The sequence below is a fragment of the Misgurnus anguillicaudatus genome, chromosome 4 (genome assembly GCF_027580225.2).
Source record: "Misgurnus anguillicaudatus chromosome 4, ASM2758022v2, whole genome shotgun sequence".
Classification (NCBI taxonomy): Eukaryota; Metazoa; Chordata; class Actinopteri; order Cypriniformes; family Cobitidae; genus Misgurnus; species Misgurnus anguillicaudatus.
Genome location: NC_073340.2, coordinates 11894247 through 11919345, shown reverse-complemented (window position 1 = coordinate 11919345; position 25099 = coordinate 11894247). Strand labels below are relative to the sequence as shown.

Genomic DNA, 25099 nt, shown 5'->3' with positions numbered 1-25099 from the left:
AGAGAACCAGCTGTATTTCGAGAAGTGCCGCTGGCCTCCGGTCTGGTACCTGAAAGAGGAGGATCACTATCAGAGGGTGAAGAAAGAGAGAGAGAGAGAGGACGTGATGTTGAATAAACATCATTCACGACGTCACTGGTGCTTCTGGAGCTCATCTCCCGCTGTGGCTTGAATCCTTTATGAAGCTGGTCTGTCTGGTTGTCGGTTTGTTCGTCTGTCTTTCCTGTTAATATGAAATTGGCAGCACCAAATGAGCAACACTGAATCATTTTTAAGCACAATCTCAGTGTTCATTCAGTACTGACCAATAAATCACAGCTGTCCACTGAACATCTGGAGCTGATGGAATAAATCCTGTTATTAGTTTAATATTTAGTATTATTTTTGAGTGACACAGCAATTCTCAATCCGTTTCTATCCAGCCGTCAATTATAAAAAAAAATCTTAAACAAATGATCAAATCAATATTGTCCATAAAAATGTGACAGTTTCTGTCTAGCTGTGACGAGAAACTTGACTGCTTGTTGGGTAACAATTTTAAAAGGGACACTCCACTTTTTTTGAAAATATGCTAATTTTCCAGCTCCCGTAGGGTTGAACATTTGATTTTTGCTGTTTTGGAGTCCATTCGGCTGGTCTCGGGGTCTGGCGCTGGCACTTTTGGCATGGCTTGGCATGATCTGTTGAATCTGATTGGACCATTGGCATCGTGCTAAGAAATGACCAAAGAGTTTCAATATTTTTCCTATTTAAAACTTGACCCTTCTGTAGTTACATCGTGTATTAAGACCGACAGAAAATTAAAAGTTGTGATTTTCTAGGCAGATATGACTAGGAACTGGCGTACATTCTGGTGTAATAATCAAGGACTTTGCTGCTGTGGCATGGCTGCGGGGGGCGCAGTGATGTTGCGCAGCAGTCGAAAATAGTCCCCTAAGTACTAGTAAGTACTAAGTAGTAAGTTTCAATAGCAGAGGACTATTTTCGGGGAGTGTGTAATATCACTGCGCCTACTGCAGCCATGTTGCAGCAGCAGGGTTCTTGATTATTACGCCAGAATGAGAGTATAGTCCTGGCCATGTCGGCCTGGAGAATCGCAACTTTTGGTTTTCTGTCGGTCTTAGTACACGATGTAACTGCAGAAGGGTCAAGTTTTAAATAGGAAAAATATTGAAACTCTTTGGTTGTTTTTGGGGCGATGCTGATGGTCTGGTCGGGTTCGGTGGATTGTGCTGAGCTATGCTGAAGGTGCTGGCGCCGGACCCAGAAATCAGCTCTGGATGTATTGCAAAACTGTAGAAATCAAATTTTAACCCTACGGGAGCTGGAAAATGTGTGTCCCTTTAACCGCCGTAGTGATCAGAAGTGGTGGCCGGTGACCTCCGAGGGGCGGAAATTCAAAATATGTTCTGTGGGTCATGTGAACCTATCATGCGTCATGTCAAAATAAGTACCTGCTGCACACACACCAAAAGGGTTTAATATTAAAGAGACGCATTCACAAAATACTCACAAGACACTAACTTAGATAACACATGATTAAGCAAGTATCTGGCAAACGTGAGCATCTTTTTTTATCATACACGTCTACAGCAGACATGTATTTTGACATGACACGTGATGCACATAAGTTTACATGACGCACCGAACACATATTTTGACATGACGAGCCACGCACACGATTGGCTAAATACATGTTTTGACGAGCTTCGCATCGTGCTGCATCGAGAAAAGAAGTCACAGGCCGCCTGTCTTACTGGTGATCAGTAAGACACTAAAAGTAAAAATGTAGGCTTCTCGTCTATTTTTCACTTAGGTGCTATGTTTAAATACTTGTGTTAAAATGAATTTTAAACCGTTAAATTATCTAGGTGGACAACGATTATAATGGCACTAATTCTGATGCATTAAATTTGCATTGATTTACTGAAATCATTCAACTACAGTTCTGCATTCAGGCGAGTTTTGGAAACCGTGTTTGTAGAACTGACCAAAAACCAACAATACTCGAGGTTTGGGTTCAATGTAAATTGTAATTTAATGGATGTGGTTTGATTGTTGTGTTTGTAAGAGCCTATATAACTGTGTAAACATCAGGGACAGGTACACATCTGGGTCATTCGTGTTCTGCAGTAAAGTATTTCTACACCAGAATATAATCTGAGCAAATTCAGGGACTTACAATAAACTATTAATTTGATAATAATTAAATGGAATATTTAAGATTGAGACAAACCAACTAATACAAAAAATATCACACGTCCCACCAAAATAGATTCCTCACTCTTAATATACATATTCTACTTTTATAAAAACAATTCTGATCATTTACTCAGCCCCATGTCATCCGGGATGTTTATGTCTTTCTTTGTGCAGTCGGGAAGAAATATATATATATTTTTTGAAGAAAACATTCCAGGATTTTTGGACCTCAACAGTTTACAGTTTCAATGACGCTTCAAAGGGTTCTAAACGTGTTGGTGTCCATTAAAGTCCATTGAATTGAGAAAAATTCTGGAAGGTTTTCCTCAAAAATCATAATTTCTTCTCGACTGAACAGGGACAGGCATCAACATTTTGGATGACATGGTGGTGAGTAAATTATCTGGATTTTTTTTAAGAAAATGGACTAATATCTGAAACTGCTATTTTAAACTGCATTGAACATAAACATCTTGGATGAAATGACTTATAAGTGGAGTAATCTTTTAAAAAATAAGGTGCTTTATGAAGCCATAGAAAAAAACGTTTAACAACTGAAGCACCTTTCTGTTTCACTAAAATTCACTTAAAAATTGCAAGATTATAGTAAGAAAGAAATGGTTCTCCAAAGAACATTTCACAAGAGTTCAATAGTTCCTCTATTGCATCACTGTGAAAAACCTTTTAAGGACCTTTATTTTAAGGACTTTGCTTTGATTAGTTAGAGGAGACTTTTTTAATATGTAAAATAAATCTTTGGTGTCCCCAGAGTACATATGTAAAGTTCTAGCTCAAAATAGCATAAAGATAATTTATTATAACATGTTAAAATTGCCACTTTGTAGATGTGAGCAAAATTTTTGGGTGTGTCCTTTAAAACGCAAACAGGCTGATCTCTGCACTAAATAGCAGTGCCGTGGTTGGATCATGCATATTAAGGAGCGGTATTATCCCCTTCTGACATCACAAGGGGAGCCAAATTTACGAAGACCTATTTTTTCACATGTTACTGGGATGATCTTTTACACATTTTCTAGATTGATAGAAGCACTGGGGACCCAATCATAGCACTTAAACATGAAAAAAGTCAGATTTTCATGATATGTCCCCTTTAAAGGGATGTCACAAGAAAGAGTGATGGAAATGTTAATGACGTATTATTTAACAATTTAAATCTAACAAGTAAAAACAATCACAGTATCTGAAACCAAAGCAGGGAAATTATTTCAGATTTACCAAATTGTGATTTATGCGAAGGACAATAAAAAGGTGTTCCCCTTTACAAATCCTGAGCTTAATATTGTATTCAATATCTTTCAACATACAAGCAAGATGAAAATGTACTGCATAGCACGAATCACTCATTTCTGTTTAAATGGATTAAAGATCCAAGAGATTTCACAGGAACGAATAAACGATGACATCACGTTCCTCTCACTAGAGTCATCTACTGTACAAGCTCCACTTTATGTTTCTATAGACTCTATTGTGTGTTGTAGCGTTGTGTTAACCGTTACAAACATACAACACATTGACTATATTAGAAGGGCTTAACACCACGGCTTCATTAGTTCAGGGCAAACCTTAATAAAAAAAAGATATAAATATAAGCACTTTTCACGTAGATCATATAGTACATATAATACATTAGCTCCACCATTGTTGTGCTAGATGATACATATGTACTGTAGTGGATTGTAACTTTATTTACACATCAAAGATTGTCGTAAAAGAAGCGATGATTTCATCAGCTGTGTCCTAATGAAAACGTATATAGATGTTTTTAAGGTAGGATGAAGAATGTACTGCAGTCTCTGTGAATGTGAGGATGATGGAAAGTAATGCTGGGTTGGTGTCAATCAATGTATCGTATATGAGACCAGATGAACGGTTAACTGCCTATTAAAGGATAAATATACATACTTGAAGAAAAACAATAATGTTAAGTCATCAGTATAGCGTAGATTCTCTTTAGTTGACCAAAGCAATATGTAGATGATGGCACTCGTAAGATCTCACGATTGTTCTTCTTTAAGTGGTTTGGCGAAATTGTTGTTAACTATCGTGAGCTGCTAAAAACCAAATGGCTGGTTCATTTGGTTCCTGCTGTCTAAATGCCTTTGATCTTGCTGGTCATTATCTTTAATGTTGTCTGTTTGTTTATTTATGTAAGTCATTAATTTATTTTTTAAAAATGGAAGATTGTTGAATAAATTATTGATTGTATACTTTGCAGTGTGTTGTTGACTTTTATACTGCACCACATCCTCAAACATATAGGGGCGGTTTCCCCGGACAGGGTTTAGATTAAATCCAGGACAAGGATATTTTTAGGACATTTTTCCAAACAAATCTTACAAAAAATACTGGTGTGCAAAACAATGACATTAAAATATATCTTAAGATATGTCAGAGCAAGGTGTTTTGAAATTAAAGCAGCTCAAACATGCATTTTAGTCGGGACTAGAATAAGTCCTTTAGAGTATATTTGGGGAACGCGATGTTAAATGCGTTGCTCAATCACATGTAATAAAAATATTTTATTACATAAAGCTTCAATTATTCCTTATACAAAAATGTGACATCCTTGCGTCTGCGTGGCTCTTTGATCTCAACCTAATCCTTCAACAACACAGGCATCCGTCACAGCGAGATCTCTCCAGAGCTTCAGCTCAAATCTGATTATATAACTTGACTTGTACGCAAATGGCATGTGTGAAAGCTTTGTGTGTCAGTTTAGGATCCAGCTAATGCTGTTGCCTGACAGACGCGGGATTCGCTGGGTCACAGAGGACTGCTGCTGAGCGATTACAAACACATTAGAGATGTTTACTGGCTAAACACACACAAAACAAAAAAACATGTCGTTTTACTGTTTTTAATATAGACACACTGTAAAAAATTTGCTGAAGTTATGCAGCTGTTTGTCAGTAACTTACTGTAGATTTAAACTAGGTGAAAAATAATTATATTAAAAATATAATTTAAAAAAGTGTAAAAAATGAAAAAAAAAATTGTCACTGAAAAAAATGACTCATTCAATTTACTCATTTAAGGTAAGTGGTTGCAATCAATTTATTTAAGCTACATTTAAACAAAAGTTTTTTATTATATTTTTTGTTTAAATGTAGCATAAATAAATTGATTGCAACCACTTACCTTAAAAAAATTTAGTAAATTGAATGAGCCATTTTTTTCAGGGTATATTTTCTACATGTTGTACTATTTTCGTCAAATCCAAGTGTATTCAATTATGTATTAACTTCAATTATCTATTTGACTACACTTCAATTGTAAATGATATACTAAAATGGAACAACTATTTTTAAACTTTAAGTGCACTAAAATACTAAGATTCAAATCTAGAAATCTAGATTCATGAGCAATTAAGCACCTTTACAGTACAATTGCATTGTATTATAGTTGTCTTAAAGCAGTGGTTCTCAAACTGGGGTCCAGATTTATGACATTTTATAAAATACATTCATTTATCATGAATTCTGTGAAATTAAACCTAAAAAAATAAGGCTAATAATCAACAGCACTACTTTATATAATTTAATGTTTTGTTTAATTAAAATGTGAAGTTTTAGAACAGTTTTTGTCATACATTTCCTTGGGGGGGCGCAAAGGAATGCACCGTACACAAGGGGGGGCCGCACGCTGAAAAAGTTTGAGAACCACTGTGTTACAGTACATTTTGTGCATACACTTAAAATATACTTTTAAAAAGTACATATTAAATACTCTTTAAATAAAGCACAAGTAAAAGCTTACTTGTTTTATACTTCATGTACTTCAATCATATTTCTAATACACTACAGTATACTACTTTTTTACCTAGGAAATTGAATATGTTTACTGGCAACAGTTTGTTTAAAGTCAAATGAACATTAAACATTAACATGGTTAATAAAATATCAGGGGAAATAATTCACAATAATGATTTATTTTATCTTAATTGTGCAAAAAATCTATATTCATTGATGCATAATACATGGATGGTTAGGGGAAGGATCATGAATGGATAAATGTGTGGATATATATCTATTATAGGCAGATATATAAACAATATTCACCTTTAGTATAGAGATGGAATTTAATTGAATTATTTGTGTTTAAACAACATTTTCTAGAAGGTGTTACAACAAACCCTCTGTTTGTTACAATGAACCCCATCTATGGGGAAAGTTGTACACTGAAAAAATGATTCATTGAATTTACTCAATTTTTTAAGGTAAGTGGTTGCAATCAATTTATTTTAGCCTCATTTAAACAAAAAAGATTACTAAAGTAAAATAAAATATAAAACTTTTGTTTAAATATAGCTTAAATAAATTGATTGCAACCACTTACCTTAAAAAAATTGATTCAATTCAATAAATAATTTTTTTCAGTGTACCGTTTGCCCTCCTGTCACTTTTGGTGTAATTGTACGATACCGGTAGGTCCCACAAACAAACTTTAAGTGTTCATTTGTAGCAGAGATGTGTGTAAAAAAATATTCATCTAACTTAAATATTTTATGAATGATAGAACCAAAGGCAAAAAGTGTTACTGGGTATTTCTCGAATTAAGGGCCAAATTGGGTTGCTGCAATTTTGAAAATAAAAATTCCAAATTTTCTAATTGGTATACAATCAAATTATCAGTCTTTAAGTCAGAAGCGACGTTATGAGCTTGGTTGAGACCATAAGATAAGGGAATATATGATTTTTTTGCCATTTTCTTAACTATGTCAAGCAAATGTGTCTTTAGCATCACATCATCGAATATATGTAAAAAATAAAACTTAAATGAGAAATTAGTGCTTTTAAAACATTTTGTGGTTTCACATATCTAATTTATCTTGAACTTAATGAGATTTTTACATGCAAGATGAATTATAGTCATTTACATATCTACATTTCTGATTCATCAATCTACCCTGACTTGGAATATAAGCTTATTTTAAGTGAATGCCATATATCAAAACTTTTTAATACAGTGATCATTTAGACTGTCAACATTGTCAGAAATGTATAATTGTAAGTTGCTTTTGTAATTTGCACATAATTTATTGGCAAAAATATATGGTGCTACTGGTAATGACTGTGCTGGTAATGACAATTTCGTCAAAAAACTAGCCCTTCTAGCTAAGATGATGACTAAGCAAGTGTAGTTAGCTTTCTACATGTAATGTACACCATTTTAACTATTAAAGTGATAAAAATATTTCAAAAATATTACAGAAATACAACACATAGACGCATAATAAGTGTACATGCCCAACACAAAGAAGAAAGAGTATTTACTTACTTTTCTGGACATCAAGGCATCAGTCTTGCAGCTTGAAATCCATGTGCTCCGCTATGTCATTAGGTTTTCCAAAAAACAGTGGAAAAGTCCTTTTATGCAGAATGTGTTGGTAATGACAGCTAAACCATATGGGACAGGTAGAAATTAAGCAAAATAAAGTACAAAATGCATATATGCTTAATCTGTGCATGTAGTTTATTAGTTCAAGTAACATTTAATTCATATGCATATATTTGTGATAATATATCATATCATATGATATCATATATGCATATATTTGTGATAATTTGTGATAATGTTTGAGATATGGCACGACATGTGAAAACTCTGGTGAAGGACAACACCAAAACACAGATTTTGCACCACAAAACACCAATAAAATGTGATAAAATTATTAGATAGAGGAGCCATAAAAAAGTCTAGGCTTGTTTATGTTTATACTAATTAATGGTGATAAAATGTATTCGATTTTATTAGTTTTTAATAGAATTACACCCTGTGGACATAAATAGGCCCACTTCTGGGAATATGTGCCCCACTCTTCCCCATTTATTTTTATTTGAATTTATATTCATTGCATGTTTCATGGGAAACTCAAAAAAATGCTGGGATCTTGCAGAATGCTGCGGTGACAATAGAAAGAGATTTACAGAAGTCAGATTCTATTTATGCGAGCTGTGAGGATATTGTTATCCTGGAATATTTAGTTACTGTCACCCCATGCAGGACAATCAATAGATACTTACTGCTGCTATTCATAGACAAGCACAATGTCATATAAAAAACACTCACACATCTATTTTTAACTTTGCATTCGGTAGTGGATAGCTAAATAGTGCATAATATATCTGTGTTTAAAAAAATTAAGATCACAGATCATTTGTCTGTGTCTTTTATTTAAATCCAAATCAAGCAGCTATGCACTCTAAAAATGTCTGGGTTATTTTTGACCCATAATGGGTAAATGGACAGAACACACCGCTGGGTTAAAATTGACCTAATGCTGGGTTGTTTTAACCCAAGTTCTGGGTTATTATACCCCATGGTTACATAACATCATTGGGTCATTTTTTTAACCCAGTACGGGGTCATTTTTAACCCAGCATGTGTTCTGTCCAATAACCCAGTCATTTTAAAGGTGCAGTGTGTAAATTATAGCGGCATCTAGTGGTGAGTTTGCGAATTGCTACCAACGGCTCAGTCCACTGCTCACCTCTTGTTTTTGAAACACATGGAAGCCACGGTAGCCGCTACCGGACAAACATGTCATCGATGGAGACAACTTAATAAAAAAGTTTGTCCGTTAAGGGCTTCTGTAGAAACATGCCTGCACAAAATGGTGGCTTCCATGTAAGGGGACCCTCAGTGTATGTAGATAAAACGTCTCATTCTAAGGCAATACACACATAACGGTTCATTATGAAAGGTCTTTATACACCCCTGATAATTTAGTTATGTATAATATTTAGCATTTTTGTCAAAAGAGATCCTTCTAAAAACTACACACTGCACCTTTAAGTGTGTGCCATAGTGCAATCCTAAATCAATGCATTATTTCATATTTGCCTTATTATTTAAAAATGTGTTATTGTTCATTTTCCTACCAGATAATATAGGGCATGTTTTGTTTCTTTTTGATGAAAAATATTAGAAACACAAGAAAATCGTAATGAAAACTTTTTTTTACACTATCATGAATAAGCTAATTAAAAACTGCCAGGAGAAGTTGGAAAGCAGAAATTAAAATGTACGGTTATGCATTTGTCAGACGCTTTTATTCATAGCAATATACAGTAAACTGCAAATAATATTTTATTCTGTATGTGCTTTTCTTTGTGTTTTTAAACCCTTGACCCTTTGCACTGCTAACGCAAAGCTCTATCACTGCGTTTTACACATCCCACAGAAAAAGTAATTTTTTAAATATTTATTTCCCATGTCTTTAATCTTTTAATGTGTTTGAATAATAATTAGTTAGTTATTTATTAAGTAAATTCTTCTCTTTATTTCTTCTACTCTGGTCACCTGATGCCCTCTAGTGGAGATGTCATGTTTCCAAAACATTGTAGTTATTTACACTGTCAGCAAAATATACAACAGCTGTCACTGGAAAAGTACCCTTTAAAAAGTCCTTATATGTACTAGTGAGGTACAAATATGAATACATTTGATTTTGGAACTAATACTGTAGCATCCCTTTGAGGTACTAATGTGCACTTTTGGGTACAAAAGTGTACTTTTTTAAATGGGTACCACCCCCATGATAGCTTTTGTACAATTAGGCAACTAATATAGGCTACACAAAGCTACTTGTACAACATATATAAATATATATTTATATGTGTACACATATAAAAAAATGAATCTAATATAATCTAACATTCAAAGTAACGCTACATTGCATATATTAGTGAACTTATACATACATTTTATTATATATACCGTAGTAAGCTTGTGTGTTAGGTCAAAATAAAATACACATTTTGTGTAACATTTCCCTTTTATCTGATTAGATTCTTTCTCTGGCTGAAGTAGTTTCAGATAAGCATTAGGTTAAAGAGGAAGACAATAATTTCCAGCATCCGTTCATTTAAATTTACAGCCTTTAGTTCAGATGGGCTCAATATAAGTCCTCAATCTCTGTCCAACAGGCAAAGGAAACTTCTTTCATACACTATTAAGTTCTTTCATATTTGATAAACACTTTGCCTGTATAAACATGCTCTTCCCTTAAAGAGCACGAGTGCCAGTAAAGATATTTTGAAAGTGTGTTTCCCAACATTCCCAAGCAATCTTTGATTTTGTGTAACTGATTGTCAGGCGGTAGGGAACAGTGGGAATGAACACAGTAGAGAGTTATGCATATATGCATATATATATATATATATATATATATATATATATATATATATATATATATATATATATATATATATATATATATATATATATATATATATATATATATATACACACAGTGCACAGCATAAATGATACACCCCCTTTGAAAAATAAGATTTTTCTCCATTTGTTAGTAAATATGAGACAATTTCCTTTCTTTTTTACAAAATAGTTTTATTTAAAAAAAAATTCATTAACAAAAGGGTGAAACTCACTGACCATCTTTAGGATACAAAAAATAACTAATTTAAATCAAATGAGGTGATGCAAAAATGAGTACACCCCAATAAATATGTGAGCAAAAAAATTAAATAAAGTGTAAATAACAGGAATTCACTACGAAATGATGAATATAATGAATCATCACACAGGTGGCCACAGGATAGCTGGCAATTGAGAGTGGTATTTAAGAGAAAAAAATCCACTTTCATGTAACGGTGACAGAATAGCACCACATGGTAAAGAAATGTCTCAAGACATGAGAAATAAAGATAATTTCTTTGCACAAAATGGTCAAAGTTTCAAGATACTGTAATTAGTTAAGCATTGCTAATAAGTTTGAATACTGTCACGAAAAAGATACAAAAAGAATGGACTGGTGAAAAGCTCTCTGTGATGTCCAGGACATCCACTGAAGTTAACGCCTCGTCTAGAGCATTTTGTGATGAGAGATGTTGAAAAAAATCATCATGCAAGTTCAGCACAGTTGGCTGAATCATTAGAAAGTCAATCTGAGGTGTTTCCTGTGGCACCAAACAACGGACATACAGGGCAAAGGAGAGGCATGCATGGCTGTCATTCACAGAGAAATCCACTGGTAAAGCCAATGCACAAAAAGCCTTTTGCTAGAGCTCATATTGAGAAAGGTAAAGACTATTGGGTCTCTAGCTCTCTAGAGTAATGAGACAGAGATTAATCTTTGTGATTCTGAGGTGTTTCAAACTTTATGATGTGGCAAGGGTAAGGAATACAATAAAAATGCATTGTACCAAAAGTAAAACATGGTGGTGGCAGTGCTCTTCTGTGGGTTTGCATGAGTGCTGCAGGTGTCGGAGAGTTGAATTTACGGCATCATGAATACACAGATGTACTGTGAAATACTTTAAGAGAAGATGCTACCCAGTCTCCTGAGGATGCATGAATAGCACGAAGTGTAAAACTCGTGCAATACATACGCCAAATTCCACTTTGGCGTGCATATGATACGCAAGTCCTTCCCATTAACTTCAACGGGGCATCTTTTTTGTCATTTTATTTATTGGTTTCTCAATTTTTTTCCGTTTTTTAAACCATTTTCGCTTGGGTTTAGAGTTAGATTTTAGATTTGCTTAATAAAGTTATTTAATATACAGGTTTCTCCATGTTTTTGTCCATATTTAAGCCATGGTCGCTTGGAGTTGGGGTTAGAGTTGGGGTTTGGGTTACGATGTCATTTTTATATAACAAAAAGTTGTTCTAACCCTAAACCCAAGCGAAAATGGTAAAAAAATAGCAAAAAAATTGAGAAACCAATAAATAAAACGACAAAAAAAGATGCACCGTTTAAGTGAATGGGAAGGACTTGCGTAACGCGTATCATATGCACGCCAAAGTGGAATTTGCGTATGTATTGCACGAGTTTTACACTTCGTGCTATTTATACGCATCTCCAGGAGAGTGGGCTCGAAGATGCTACCATCACTCTGTGCCCTTGATCTTTTAACATGATTCTGACCCAAAACACACATCTAAGGTCACTAATTCATTTTAGAAGAAGCACAGGGTAAATGTTATTCAGACCTCAATCCAGGTTGAGGTATGGGGAGTTCTGAAGAGACAAGCAGAACGTCATTTTCCATCCAGCATCTGAAAGAGGTCATTGTTCAAGAATGGAGAATTAACTTCTTACACTCTGCGGCTATTTTGGGGTTTTCTGCCTGGATTTGGCCTATACCCAATTTCAAAAGCTTCCCATACCCACATGCAGAGGTGTACATACAAAAGTTTGGTATCATTTTACAGGAAAGCCTTTGAAATTTTTATAAAACATTGTTTAAAGTGTTAAACATGGTTGTATGTGTTGTCAGTCCTCTAATAAACACAAAAATAAATAGGCGCTTTTTGATTTTTTTTTTTCTAAAGTATGTATTTAAAAGTGTATAACTCTGGCCCTGAATGGTAATGAAACCTGCAAACACTTTTGTTTGATTCCAGCAATTGTCAGCTTACAGAGGAAAAAGGATTTTTCTCTATCATAATCTATGCAAAAGTTATTTTACTCCAACTGATGGGAGGAATAATACCCTTTTTGTATTTAATTTCCGCCTAAAAATATTTAAAGTGCTCCCATAACCACATACAGTGGAATAAATGCAATATCTTTATATCATTTTGCAGAAAACCCTTTGAAGTTACATAAAAAGCTGCTGTTTGTGACAAGTATTGTTATTTATGTTGCTTTTCATATGATGAAACACCAAATTTTATTTTTTTATGTTGTAAATACTGTCTTTGATAGTGTATAACTCTGGTTCTGGGTGCTCTAGCAGACTGCAGACAGTTCTGGTTGTTACCAGCAGCCGACAGTAAACACCCAAAAAAAGAATTAACTCTTTAGCATGTTGCATTCAAAAAGTTATTCTTATTTTACTGAAGGGTGTGAAAATAAATTTTTCATATAAATATTAATTTTTTGTTTTGCACATATAATAAATAGCAAGTGATTATTCATGTACACAACCAAAGAAAATCCTGTGAATGGACTCATTTTTTAGAGTAGGATCTAAGATAAAAGATGGTGTAGCATTTGTGGCTATCTGAGGCAGTTCACGCTCAAGTTTCCCATATGTTTACAAAAGACAATTTTTTACCTCATTATTCATTCGACGATTGTTAGATAGGTGATGATAATAGGACACAAAATAACACTGTAGCCTTATTTCTGAGAGTGAGAGCTTTCATTTGATATAAGACTTGCCCATGTTTGTCATACCTGAAAAATATGAAATATGTGAATATTAAATGATATTAAAAAATATGGGGGGGGGGTGATAGTGCAAAGTGATGCATATCTGCAGAAAGTAGAGAGTCTAAGCTTTCAAACAGTATCTCATATGTGGTACTGGGTCCATGACAGACCATTATAAATTAAAGTCAGAATAAGATAATTCTGGACCCGGTACAGAGTTAAAGAAGTTAAAGATGTAACTGTATGTTGTCAACTTGTTTATTCAATGTCTAGAAGAATTAGTGTTGTTTTAAAAAAAAAGAATGGAGGCCATACCAAAATTTTAGATTGCTTTTTTTAAGAATCTTCGTAGGGTGTACTCATTTTTGCATCACCTCATTTGATTTAAATGTGTTATTTTTCGTATCCTTAAGATGGTAAGTGACTTTTGCTCTTATGTTAAGAAACATAAATGTTTAATAAAACTGGTGTGTAAAAATATAGCAAATTGGTCTCTCATTTACTGACAAATGGAGAAAAATCTTAATTTTCAAAGGGGGTGTACTCATTTAAGCTGTGCACTGTATAGATAATAAGAGCTCTGTACATGGTATATCGTGAGCCTCAAACGCGTTTGTTTCCTCATTTTTATGTAAACTTTGTGCATGCAAAAGACCATATTTTCTTCATGAGCAAAATGACATGATAATGAAAATAAGTCTAGTTTTAAGACCAAAAATATAAAATTTAAGTACATTTGTGCTTAAAACAAGCAAGGAAAATTCAAGAAAAATGTTTTTATGTATAAAAACTAGACTTATTTTCTTAGGTCTTCTTGCTCATCAAGAAAATATATAAAGAGTTTGGTTCCAAAACGCAATAAATCCATTTTGACAAATTTCGGTAAAAACGTGTTTTCTATACCAAGAAAGTGACAAGATGAAAACAACTATTTTCTGTTACAAACTTTCACATAGCATCTTTAGGTTATAAAAACATAAAAAATTCAAATCCATAACTTGATTTTCAAAGATTTATTATAAAAACAAATTATTTTTTCCACAAAATGCAATAAATCCATGACAGTTTTTTATTTCAAAATGCTATAAATCTATTAAATCAATGTATAAATGTGCATTCATCTTTACCATTTTATATTTATTTAGTTGACTAGTGGTATACAATGATTAAAAAATAAACATTAATGTCATTAATCAAAACACTTACTTTGTTATATTAAGAACACTGTCATGCTGCGGTTATACTTGACGTCGTCTCTTTACATTTTCACAGCGATCAGCTGTAAAATGTTTTGGTCCCACTCGATTTTCGTTGACTTTGAGTAAAATAATGTAAAGTTTTTCATAAGATCCTCTGTGGTCAATGTTTTAGCATGAGAAGCTTGATGCTGTCGGGAGAACAAGGAACCGAGTGCCTCTCGCGGAAATTATTAGATGTTGATGGCTTACGTTTCTTTCCCGTCACAGAAAACCATCACAGGTTTATCAATGCCATTAAAGTATTATTTTGTTTTGTTTGTTGATCACAAAGTACAAAGTAGATGAGGAAAACTAGGACTCCGTGTACTCAGCGCGCCGCCATTGTTTGTTTACATTGCGTGACTGGTGGGCTGTAATATCAGGAATGGATTTATTGCGTTCTGTAAAAAAGGAGCAGTGGCGTTTGTCGCATTTTGGGAAAAAAGGGAGAAAAGATGACAGAATATCACGGCGGGTATTAAGAATTTACTTTTAACTACTGACCTGATATAATACTGATTTTGGCAGTAACTCATTTTTTTCAAAAATGGCATTTATCGCGTTTTGGAACCAAACTCTTCATATCTTGATTTAAGAATTTTTTTAGATATTTCTATTTTAAGAACCAGTACGATGCCAATTTTAAGCGTCCTATCACTGTTTATAAGTCCTGGATAACAGGTTTAAATGCATTCGAGGTAAAAAAAACTGTAATTTTTTATACATTTATAACTACCCCATTTCTCAGAGATCCCCAAATGATTTGTGTGAAGCCGTTCAACGACTCAGTCTGCCTAAACCCAATAACATACATTTAAATCTACAGTACGTTACTGGCAAACAACCGCATAACTACAGCAATTTTTTTACAGTGTACAGTAACCATGTTTCTTTTTTAACTGTAATAAAACCATGGTTAATTTTCCTAAGAGGGGATCCCTCCAAATTCTAACAATTGTATAATCTACAAATCCTGAAACTTCACAATGAGACCAAAGGTAAAAATTTGGCATATTACAGGATTGAGACAGGTACAGTTATTCTCACAATAACATCAATGACACAAACACTCACTGCATTGGCTGTTCCGCAAGGGACTCTGTTTTGACACGTCACACGTCAAGATCTGTAATCTATGCAAATGACCCACAGTCTGTAAATGTTAAGCATCACCACTAAAAAGTTCTTAATGGCAAAGAAAACCAGCATTTGATGAAAGACAGAAAAATGTATCATGACCGTCAGTCGAACAAAAAGGAAAGGGCCGTCTTGAAGAAAAAGACTCTCCACAATGTTCCATATATCTGTCCTGTGTTTGGAGAAGAGAGAGTCTCCAGAGAAGTCCTCTGTCCCACTGTTCACCACTGAAACATCCATACAGAGACAACATGACTGTTAAATACACACATCATCATAGATCATATCATTAATCTGTGACAGATTGACCGGAAATTGTCGTGCGTACAGTACTTGTGGAGTTTATTGTTGAGCATAAAACACACAAACAACAGATACGAACCTGAGATATGAAGAGGAAACTGAAGCATGCTCCATGTCCACACTGCGAGAATAACATACACAAACTGTGGGCTGTTCTCCTTGACAAAATATTACAGATTAAAATTAAACAATATACAATAGTAGGAGTATCTGGTCATGTTTGATTGTTTTTTAAGGGGTTGTAATTCATCAATTTCAATGTCTGTTGGTCACAAGAGTCGTTTATCCTTAATTTTTTCTGTTTATGACTTACATACTGTATGTAGAGATGCAAATATACACTCACCTAAAGGATTATTAGGAACACCATACTTATACTGTGTTTGACCCCCTTTTGCCTTCAGAACTGCCTTAATTCTACGTGGCATTGATTCAACAAGGTGCTGAAAGCATTCTTTAGAAATGTTGGTCCATATTGATAGGATAGCATCTTGCAGTTGATGGAGATTTGTGGGATGCACATCCAGGGCACGAAGCTCCCGTTCCACCACATCCCAAAGATGCTCTATTGGGTTGAGATCTGGTGACTGTGGGGGCCATTTTAGTACAGTGAACTCATTGTCATGTTCAAGAAACCAAATTGAAATGATTCAAACTTTGTGACATGGTGCATTATCCTGCTGGAAGTAGCCATCAGAGGATGTGTACATGGTGGTCATAAAGGGATGGACATGGTCAGAAACAATGCTCAGGTAGGCCTTGGCATTTAAACGATGCCCAATTGGCACTAAGGGGCCTTAAGTGTGCCAAGAAAACATCCCCCACACCATAATACCACCACCACCAGCCTGCACAGTGGTAACAAGGCATGATGGATCCATGTTCTCATTCTGTTTACGCCAAATTCTGACTCTGCCATCTGAATGTCTCAACAGAAATCGAGACTCATCCGACCAGGCAACATTTTTCTAGTCTTTAACTGTCCAATTTCCATGAGCTTGTGCAAATAGTAGCCTCTTTTTCCTATTTGTAGTGGAGATGAGTGGTACCCGGTGGGGTCTTCTGCTGTTGTAGCCCATCCGCCTTAAGGTTGTGCGTGTTGTGGCTTCACAAATGCTTTGCTGCATACCTCGAGTGGTTATTTCAGCCAAAGTTGCCCTTCTATCAGCTTGAATCAGTCGGCCCATTCTCCTCTGACCTCTAGCATCAACACCCTAGCATCTAGCCCACAGGACTGACGCATAGTGGATGTTTTTCCCTTTTCACACCATTCTTTGTAATCCCTAAAAATGTTGTGTGTGAAAATCCCAGTAACAACCATGCCCCAAATTGCTTAAATCACCTATCTGTCCCATTCTGACATTCAATTTGGAGTTCAGGAGATGATGTTGACCAGGACCACACCCCTAAATGCATTAAAGCAACTGCCATGTGATTGGTTGATAAGATAATTGCATTAATGAGAAATTGAACAGGTGTTCCTTATAATCCTTTAGGTGAGTGTATAAAACCACCTCTACTTTGCTGGTGTCTGAGTGATTGTTGGGGTGTTTGATAACCAGTCCCTTACCAGTCCCCTTATTTTCGTAAGGGGTGTTTTGTAGCATAATGGTTTGCAGCTAATCTTTTAAAATATAGTTTAAAATATAGTTGTCAATACACAAGCACATTGCAAACATGGGCTAATCGAACCCTTTTCCTTCCTTAAGAGACCACGGACAGGTTATACAACTTCAAATTAAAATACAAACATTACTCACTTGACATCAGACAGCGTCTCACTGATGAACTCGAGAATATCAGCAGCTATGCCCACAAAGATGAGCAATAACTGAGACATTTCATCTCTGGTGACTCCTCCAGCGATTGGCAGCAGCCACTTGCCCACTATCAGAAGGATCAGGAGGATCTGATGGAGCGCCAGGATCCAGTCATTGGCACAGACTGATGACAACAATTTTAGTGGATCCTAAAATGGCACGGAAAATGAGTTTTTGAATATGGGGGTCTGCTCATTGGAAGAGCTGAAGTACTGTCAACTGTTTTGAAACACTTACTACTAAACACTTTTTAACCAGATTTTAACATTTTTGTTTGTCTAATAATAATATAATTATTTCATGAATTTATACCTTCAAATTAAAAGATTTTAAAAATCATGAGAAAAAATTTAGTCAAGTGTTTCTAAACGTTTGAATGGTACTGTACATAAAGGGTGTCCTGTAAACTGCTTACAGTCTATGAAGGTGTGGTAGTTTATAAATAAATAAATAACGGTACAGTAGTTCTTTCAGAAAGTCTATAAGAACTGTGTGAGACCCAGAGAACACTGTTTGACTGTTTGTGTTAAGGGCTTGAGTTGCGTTTGTGTTTACACTTCAAGAGAGCCAGAAGTTGTTACTAAAGAGCAAACTCTGAAAGGATTGTAAGGGTCTTTCAGTATTTTCATTTAGACTTTCATGGAAAATGTCTGTAATGTCAAAGATGACGACAGTGTGATGGCAGAACCTGTGGTTTCATTGTTCCATTGGTCAGATTTCTCCATTCATCAAGAAACACTTGAATGCTGTCAGATGAATCCAGTTTGTTACACTGCAATATGATAAAAGACATTGATCATGACATACAGTAATGTGTCTGACATTACACAGATTATAAAATCATTATTCAGTCTATATTAAAGATATCAAGGTTATATTTTAACAGAATGTTTTTACATTATGTAGGATGAATTTATGTAGAAAATTATAAATCACAAAAAAATGACAAGCAGGGTCACAAATGTTTCTTACTAGACACAATGTAAAAAGCATTTTTGTAAAGCAAACTAAGACAGAAAAAGTGCTATACAGTAAAATATCTGCTCTTTTCTTTCCCCTTTCTTCTTGACATATTACCTTTGTATCATGTGAACTGTTTTGCTGATGGTGCAACTCAAGGATCCATATGGTCGGTATAATACTCATGAGGAAAAACAGAATTGCTGGAGAAAACCTATAAAATAAAAGAGTTACTCAATACATCACGGCGTCAAGTTCAAATAAGTGTTTAAACCAAAATCTACTGGTGATATTTCAGGATGTTGCCTCTTCATGAACCCAAAAATCCATATTTGGCTGTAGAAATTGTTATGCGTGCAAAAATTCTCATTGTACTTACCATTTGTAGTCCTTCCCTTTTCTCCTTTTCAGGGTTAAAATCATTTCAGCCACGAGGGGCAGATAAAGAATAGTCAGGAACCAGTACAAAGTGTTATTTTTCACCCAAGTCACCCTCCATACTCCGATAAGAGACACTAAAATGAATAATATCCTGGTGACTACAGCGCAGGTAAATTTGACAAGCATGATTTCTTTTAAGCTATTGTTTTTGAATGGTAGGTCATAATCTGATGAACGTAGCTCTCGCTCTGAACTGCTCTCTGTCTGAATCAATGAAACCCATTTAATGCTCTTTTTTCATTTCTAACACGAGTAAGGCGGGACTTTTTCTACTGTACAACAAAACTGCCCACTGACTGTGTTTTTTCAGGGGTAGGATATATGTAAAAGGGTAAAAAACAACATGAAAAGAAGATTTTTTTCTCCCCACAAGGTTTATAATAAAAAAAAAAGAATTTTGTTTATTTTCACACAAATATTTACAGTTATTTTACCAAATATTGATAAAAAAAATATTTTTTGCAAAACGAAAAATAGTAAAGGTTTTTAAAACGATTATTACAAATATTGTCAATTAACCGTTTACTGTACTCTATAAATTGGGGGTCAGTTCCTGATATGATTTTCGTCCAAGTCCAGATATTTGGTGATATACTGTAGGGGCAGTTTCCCGGACAGGACTTAAAGGGATAGTTCACCCAAAAATGAATTCTGTCATCATTTACTTACAAACATGTATAAATGTTTTTGTTTTAATGAACACAAAGGAAAGGAAAAAGAAATGTTTGTATATATACCAATCAAAGGCCCCACTGACTTTCATAGTAGGAAAAAATAATACTATGGAAGTCAATGGGGCCTCTGATCAGTTTGGTTACAAACTTTTCTCAAAATATCTTTCTTTGTGTTCATCAGAACAAAGAAATGTATACAAGTGGGTAACAACATGAGAGTGAGTACATGAAGACAGAATTTAAATTTTTGTGTGAACTATCGCTTTAATTGTAGTCTCATACTAAAATGCATGTCTGGGCAGTCTTAACTGAAAACAACTTGCGCTGGCATATCTTAAATCATATCACTGACATTGTTTTGTCTGAAGATGCACACCTGTGACTACGTGTGACACAAAACTACTTAAAGGAATATTCCATTTTCTTAAAAGAAAATCCAGATAATTTACTCACCACCATGTCATCCAAAATGTTGATGTCTTTCTTAGTTCAGTCGAGAAGAAATTATGTTTTTTGAGGAAAACATTGCAGGATTTTTCTAATTTTAATGGACTTTAATAGAGCCCAACATTTAATACTTAACTCAACACTTAACATTTTTTTTCAACAGAGTTTCAAATGACCACAAACGATCCCAAACGAGGCACAAGGGTCCCATCCAGCAAAACGACCGACACCCCCGACAAGAAAATTAAAAACTATCCACTTCCAAACCACAACTTCTCGTCTAGATCCAGTCGTGATGCGCCAGCGTGACCACACGCAATACTTCATGACGTCAAGAGGTCACAGAGGACAAACGCAAAAACTCCGCCCCAGTGTTTACAAATGTGTTGAAAGAGGACCGTTCCTACGTTGTTGTATGTCAACTGATACTAATTAAAGGGGACAGAGAATGAAAAACCATTTTTACATTGTCTTTGTTGAATAATGGTAGTCTACCCACATTCACAAACATACAAAAAGTGCTAAACATCTCAGTCTCATAGAAATTCCTCTTTTAGAAATGTCAGCCAGAAAACAGCCCAATCTGAAAAACTGATGCTTATGACATCACAGGCATCTTACTGCCCCTCCACTTTAAAATAATTGGCTACATTTTTTGAGTGGCAGCAAAGTCAGCCAATCAGTAATGAGATTGCAAGTTAAGCCAGTAGGGGGAGCCAAATAGGTGCAAAATCACTTGTTTGAAATCCCCCACCCTAATAGAGCTATCTAAGAGAGGTTTTTAGGAAGCTTCTAAGGCATTACAGACCCAAACAAAAAAAATGTTGTCTACATGTCACATCACAGAACAAGAATAAATACTCCGTTCAACCATTCTATGTCACCTTTAATGTCTTTGTGTCAGTTTATTGTTTACAATGGTCCGCAAATTTGCGTTTTATATATGTAACAAATGACCTCCCTACGTCACTACGCATTTATGTTAGGTTGCGCTGGACCGGACCTAGACGAAAAGTTGTGGTTTAAAAGAGCATATTTTTAATTTTTCTTGTCAAAAATGACGATCGTTTCGCTAGATGAGACCCTAATGCCTCGTTTGGGATCGTTTGTGGACCTTTGTGGCTCCGCTGAAAAAAACTGTTAAGTGTTGAGTTAGGTATTAAATGTTAGGCTCGATTAAAGTCCATTAAAATGAGAAAAATCCTGCAATGTTTTCCTCAAAAAACATAATTTCCTCTCGACTGAACAAAGAAAGACACCGACACCCTGGATGACGTGGTGGTGAGTAAATTATCTGGATTTTTCTTTTAAGAAAATGGAATAATGAAACAATGAGGTTACTCACATAACCCTGGTTGCCTAAGATAATGGGAATGAGCACTGGGTCAATAGCTGAGGCTATGGGGGAAACTTTTGTTTACATTGAAGCCTTTTGGTTAACGTCTGTGAAAATCACAGAGGCATTTGAGCCCGGCTGAATGAACGGGGACTAATACGTCCGCGTTGAACTTCACACAGTACCTTTTTTGACTGAAGCGCACAGGCAAAACATTCGCTGGGTGATGTTAAAGCACGGCCAGCTAAGCAATGCCTGTTCCTGTTATCTCAGGGAATGAGGATTATGTGAGAAGATGTATCGTTCCCTTTCAATACGGTTTACTTCTCACTGTGTCAGTAGCTGACGCTATGGGGAACATATCCCATCAAGCCGTGCTTATAATGGACTTTAAGTGGCTTTGCTGCAGAATAGCCCCAATTAAACCAGTCTGAGAAACCGAATCCGGAGCTCAGAAATGTAAAAGCACAAGACATATGGTTAAAGTTTAGATTGGTTGGCCAATGTGAATGCAGCCATTCTGTTATTATGCTAAAACGACCTGCGTTTGTAAGGCAAGAACATCCTGCTTGCCGTTAGCCGAAGGGAGAGCGAGCAGAGAAACCACTTGGACCCTGAATGGCGTCGAGAGGACTTTGGGGACGTACTCTGCCTAAGGACTGCTTTGCTGTCGTTAGGGCTGAATTCCAAACAGGAAGGGTCTATAGAGAAAGCATTGCAGTGCTTTCAGAACCGTGGACCGATCCCAAAACGGATCCGTGCGCGGCAGCGGAGGGTTCAGTTTCCTAGCACCTCTGAGAAATCTAATGACAAAGTTGAGTTTCCTAATAGACTGGCCAGCGACAGGAGCATGATTGACTGCTATAGCCACCACATAAACCTTAAGTATGGAGAACATGTGGCCATTCCACAGATCCAGCAGAAAGAAGAAGATGTGCGCCACTCCACAGCCTACGGGATCTAAGCTCTTCGCTGCACACCAGTTAGAGAAGTTGACCACTTTTGTGCATAAAGGCGCTTTGCGGAAGGGGCCCTAGCCTCAGTTATAGTGTAGAGTAGCTGTCCTACCAATAGGGGAAAATACATGCAGGCTTCACAGTTCCGGGATCGCCTAATAGAGAGCAGATCTTTCCTTAGCGGTATCTACCACGGCGCTGACTTCAGCTTCTGCGTTACACCTGGGAACCACAACTGGTTCTGCCATAGGGGAGTGATCTGCAGCACTGTGCATTTGTCCTCCCTGATCCTGCCGAGGATGTGTGGCAGCAGAGCTACAGGGGGAAAAGCACACAGAGGACGTGCTGGCCATGTCTGTGACAGGCGTTACATTGCTTCAAAAAATACCTTGGACCGCCTGAGGGTGCAGTCTCCACTATCCCGGTGGCGGGCCTTTGTAAGAGAGCATGTCCACGCCCATGTTGGCAATGCCCAGAATGTGCATCGCCCTGATACAGCATACGTACCGCTGAGCCAATAAAAGGAGGCATCTCAACAGTCTGTAAAGGGGACGAGATCGTAACCCTCCTTGGTAATTTATAAATGAAACAACCGTCATGCTCTCCGACCGAACCAGAACATAACGTGCAGGATTTCTGGCTGATCGGACAGATGCATGTCATTTTAAGCATTTGCCATTATCACGTCTGACCAGTGCATGCTCCGGCGTCAGCCAGGTTTGAGCCCGGTTGGAGTCGAGCGTTATGCCTAAAAACGCAATCCGCTGTGTCTGGGTAAGCAAGTTCTTTAAATTCTCTCCTAAATTCTCCAGGTACTGGTGCAGAATGGATCTGTGTGCACAAATTTTCTGCTCTAATTGAGCTAGAACAAGCCAATTGTTGAAGTAATTCAATATGCATTTGCACATTTGATAAACGTACGTGGGGCTAGAGATAATCCGAAGTGCAGGACCGTGTATTGGTATACTGTTCTGTCAACACGAATCTCAAGAGTGGTCTGTGTTGAGTGGCTATCAAGATAAACCGTAAAAGTAAGCGTCCACTGATATAAATTAATGTCATAATTTGCCTCCCTGTGAGCATTTTGAATGGCCATTTCAAGAGAGCACTGTTCCAACCTCATAGGTCCACGATCAGCCTGAGGCTGCCGTCTTTTTTTGGAATGAGAAAATAGCGACTGTAAAAATCGGACTTTCTTTGCGCTGTGGGGACCGTCTCTATTGTGTCCTTTTTTAACAGGGAGCACTTCGGTTCTGAGTGTGATCATCTGAAACCGAAGTGTGATGAGTGCCCTTGAACCAAGGGGTCTGCGAGCTGTAGTGAGTAACCATTTTAAATTCTATCTAGGATCCAACCCAGTATGCTGGGGATGGATCGCCAGATGTGAAGTTTGACGGCGAGAATCAACAATATCGTGGACAGCGGGCCGTGTGTGTAATGAGGAAGAAATTTGCTCTTTTTGTGAAGAGTTAAAAAGTGTTTGTTTCGCTATAACAGCGAGTTTGTGTCCAGCGCACTTGGGGGCGGAAACACACTGGATTTTCGAGAGCGGTCTGGCAGAAGTGAGCCCTTAGCCTCGTTTCTTCCTCGAACTATCTTCACGTAGGTCCCGGCGGTCCAGTGTTATCCTAGAACAGGGGACCCTGGCATCTTGCCGGGCTGGGATGTCTAGACATTTAACATCCAGCATAGCTCGGGGTTGTTGCTGAGGCTGCGCAGATGGTGCAGACTTCAAGCACGGCGGCGGTTTAGGACAGCCGACATCGGAAGCAAAGGCTGGTCTTTTAGGTAGGAAGTAGTGCATAATTTCTGTGCCTCAGTTAAGTGCCGAGTAAACCCCTCCACAGCGACGGCGAACAGACCGAATGAGAGATCAGGTCTCGAGGAGAGCCACGCAATTAGCATTCTTGATTTCTGTCAAATTAAGCCACAAGTGCTGTTTTCAGCCATGGCATGGGCAATGCCAAGGTGGCGATTTTGGTAGCGGACAGAGCCAGGTCTGTTGTGCTGTGAAGATTCTTAAAGGATGCATGATCAAGGCCCGCCTCCTCCATATCAGGGAGGAGCTTAGTCTGGTACACTTGCTGCACTGCCATAGTGTGTAGGTGAACCCATAGACTAATTACTTTGATGAAAGTTATTTGTGTCAGAAATAAAATGATGCATCAGCTCTTATGAACCACACCTCGCAAGAAGGAGCTCTCTAAAGATATCTGATCAAGAGTTGTTGCATGCCATAAGGCTGAAAAGAGATACAAAACAATCCCAAAATGTTTAGACATCCAGCAGTAGACAATTAGGCAAATTGAGTTATAAATGGAGACAGTTTAATACTGTAGCTACCTTTCCTAGAAGTGGGTGCACAGCCACGATGACTCCTAAGGCACAATGCAGAATACTCAATGAAGTAAAGAAGAAGCCACGAGTATCAGCTAAAGG

At 36.6% G+C, this 25099-nt stretch overlaps 2 protein-coding genes across 3 annotated transcripts in view; one reads left to right on the top strand and one right to left on the bottom strand.

Moving 5' to 3' along the window:
* The window catches only part of rhobtb1 (Rho related BTB domain containing 1), a 33602-nt gene extending 32869 nt beyond the window's left edge, over positions 1 to 733 (top strand). For both annotated transcript variants that reach the window (XM_055176484.2, XM_055176485.2), the window contains exon 10: positions 3 to 733. In XM_055176484.2, coding sequence (XP_055032459.1) covers positions 3 to 172 — 170 coding nt within the window. In that variant the 3' untranslated portion in view covers positions 173 to 733. The remainder of the gene's footprint in view (positions 1 to 2) is intronic.
* Positions 734 to 13044: 12311 nt separating this feature from the next.
* On the bottom strand, positions 13045 to 19527 carry tmem26b (transmembrane protein 26b). The gene is made up of 7 exons (XM_073866693.1): positions 19186 to 19527; positions 18924 to 19020; positions 18535 to 18618; positions 17787 to 17995; position 16367; positions 16106 to 16184; positions 13045 to 15950 (listed from the first exon to the last, which is right to left on the bottom strand). Exons 1-7 carry the CDS (start codon positions 19371 to 19373, stop codon positions 15706 to 15708), a joined length of 903 nt encoding a protein of 300 aa, XP_073722794.1. The 5' UTR covers positions 19374 to 19527; the 3' UTR covers positions 13045 to 15705.
* Between the last annotated feature and the right edge of the window lie 5572 nt (positions 19528 to 25099).

What these genes read in the sequence shown, in the direction of transcription:
- tmem26b (XM_073866693.1), bottom strand. Translation starts at nt 19,373, where the DNA reads ATGCTTGTCAAATTTACCTGCGCTGTAGTCACCAGGATATTATTCATT. An exon ending in AAAGGGAAGGACTACAAATG is followed by an intron (nt 19,021 to 19,185) that starts GTAAGTACAATG and finishes TTTATTTTATAG; the next exon opens with GTTTTCTCCAGCAATTCTGT. An exon ending in ACAGTTCACATGATACAAAG is followed by an intron (nt 18,619 to 18,923) that starts GTAATATGTCAA and finishes ATCATATTGCAG; the next exon opens with TGTAACAAACTGGATTCATC.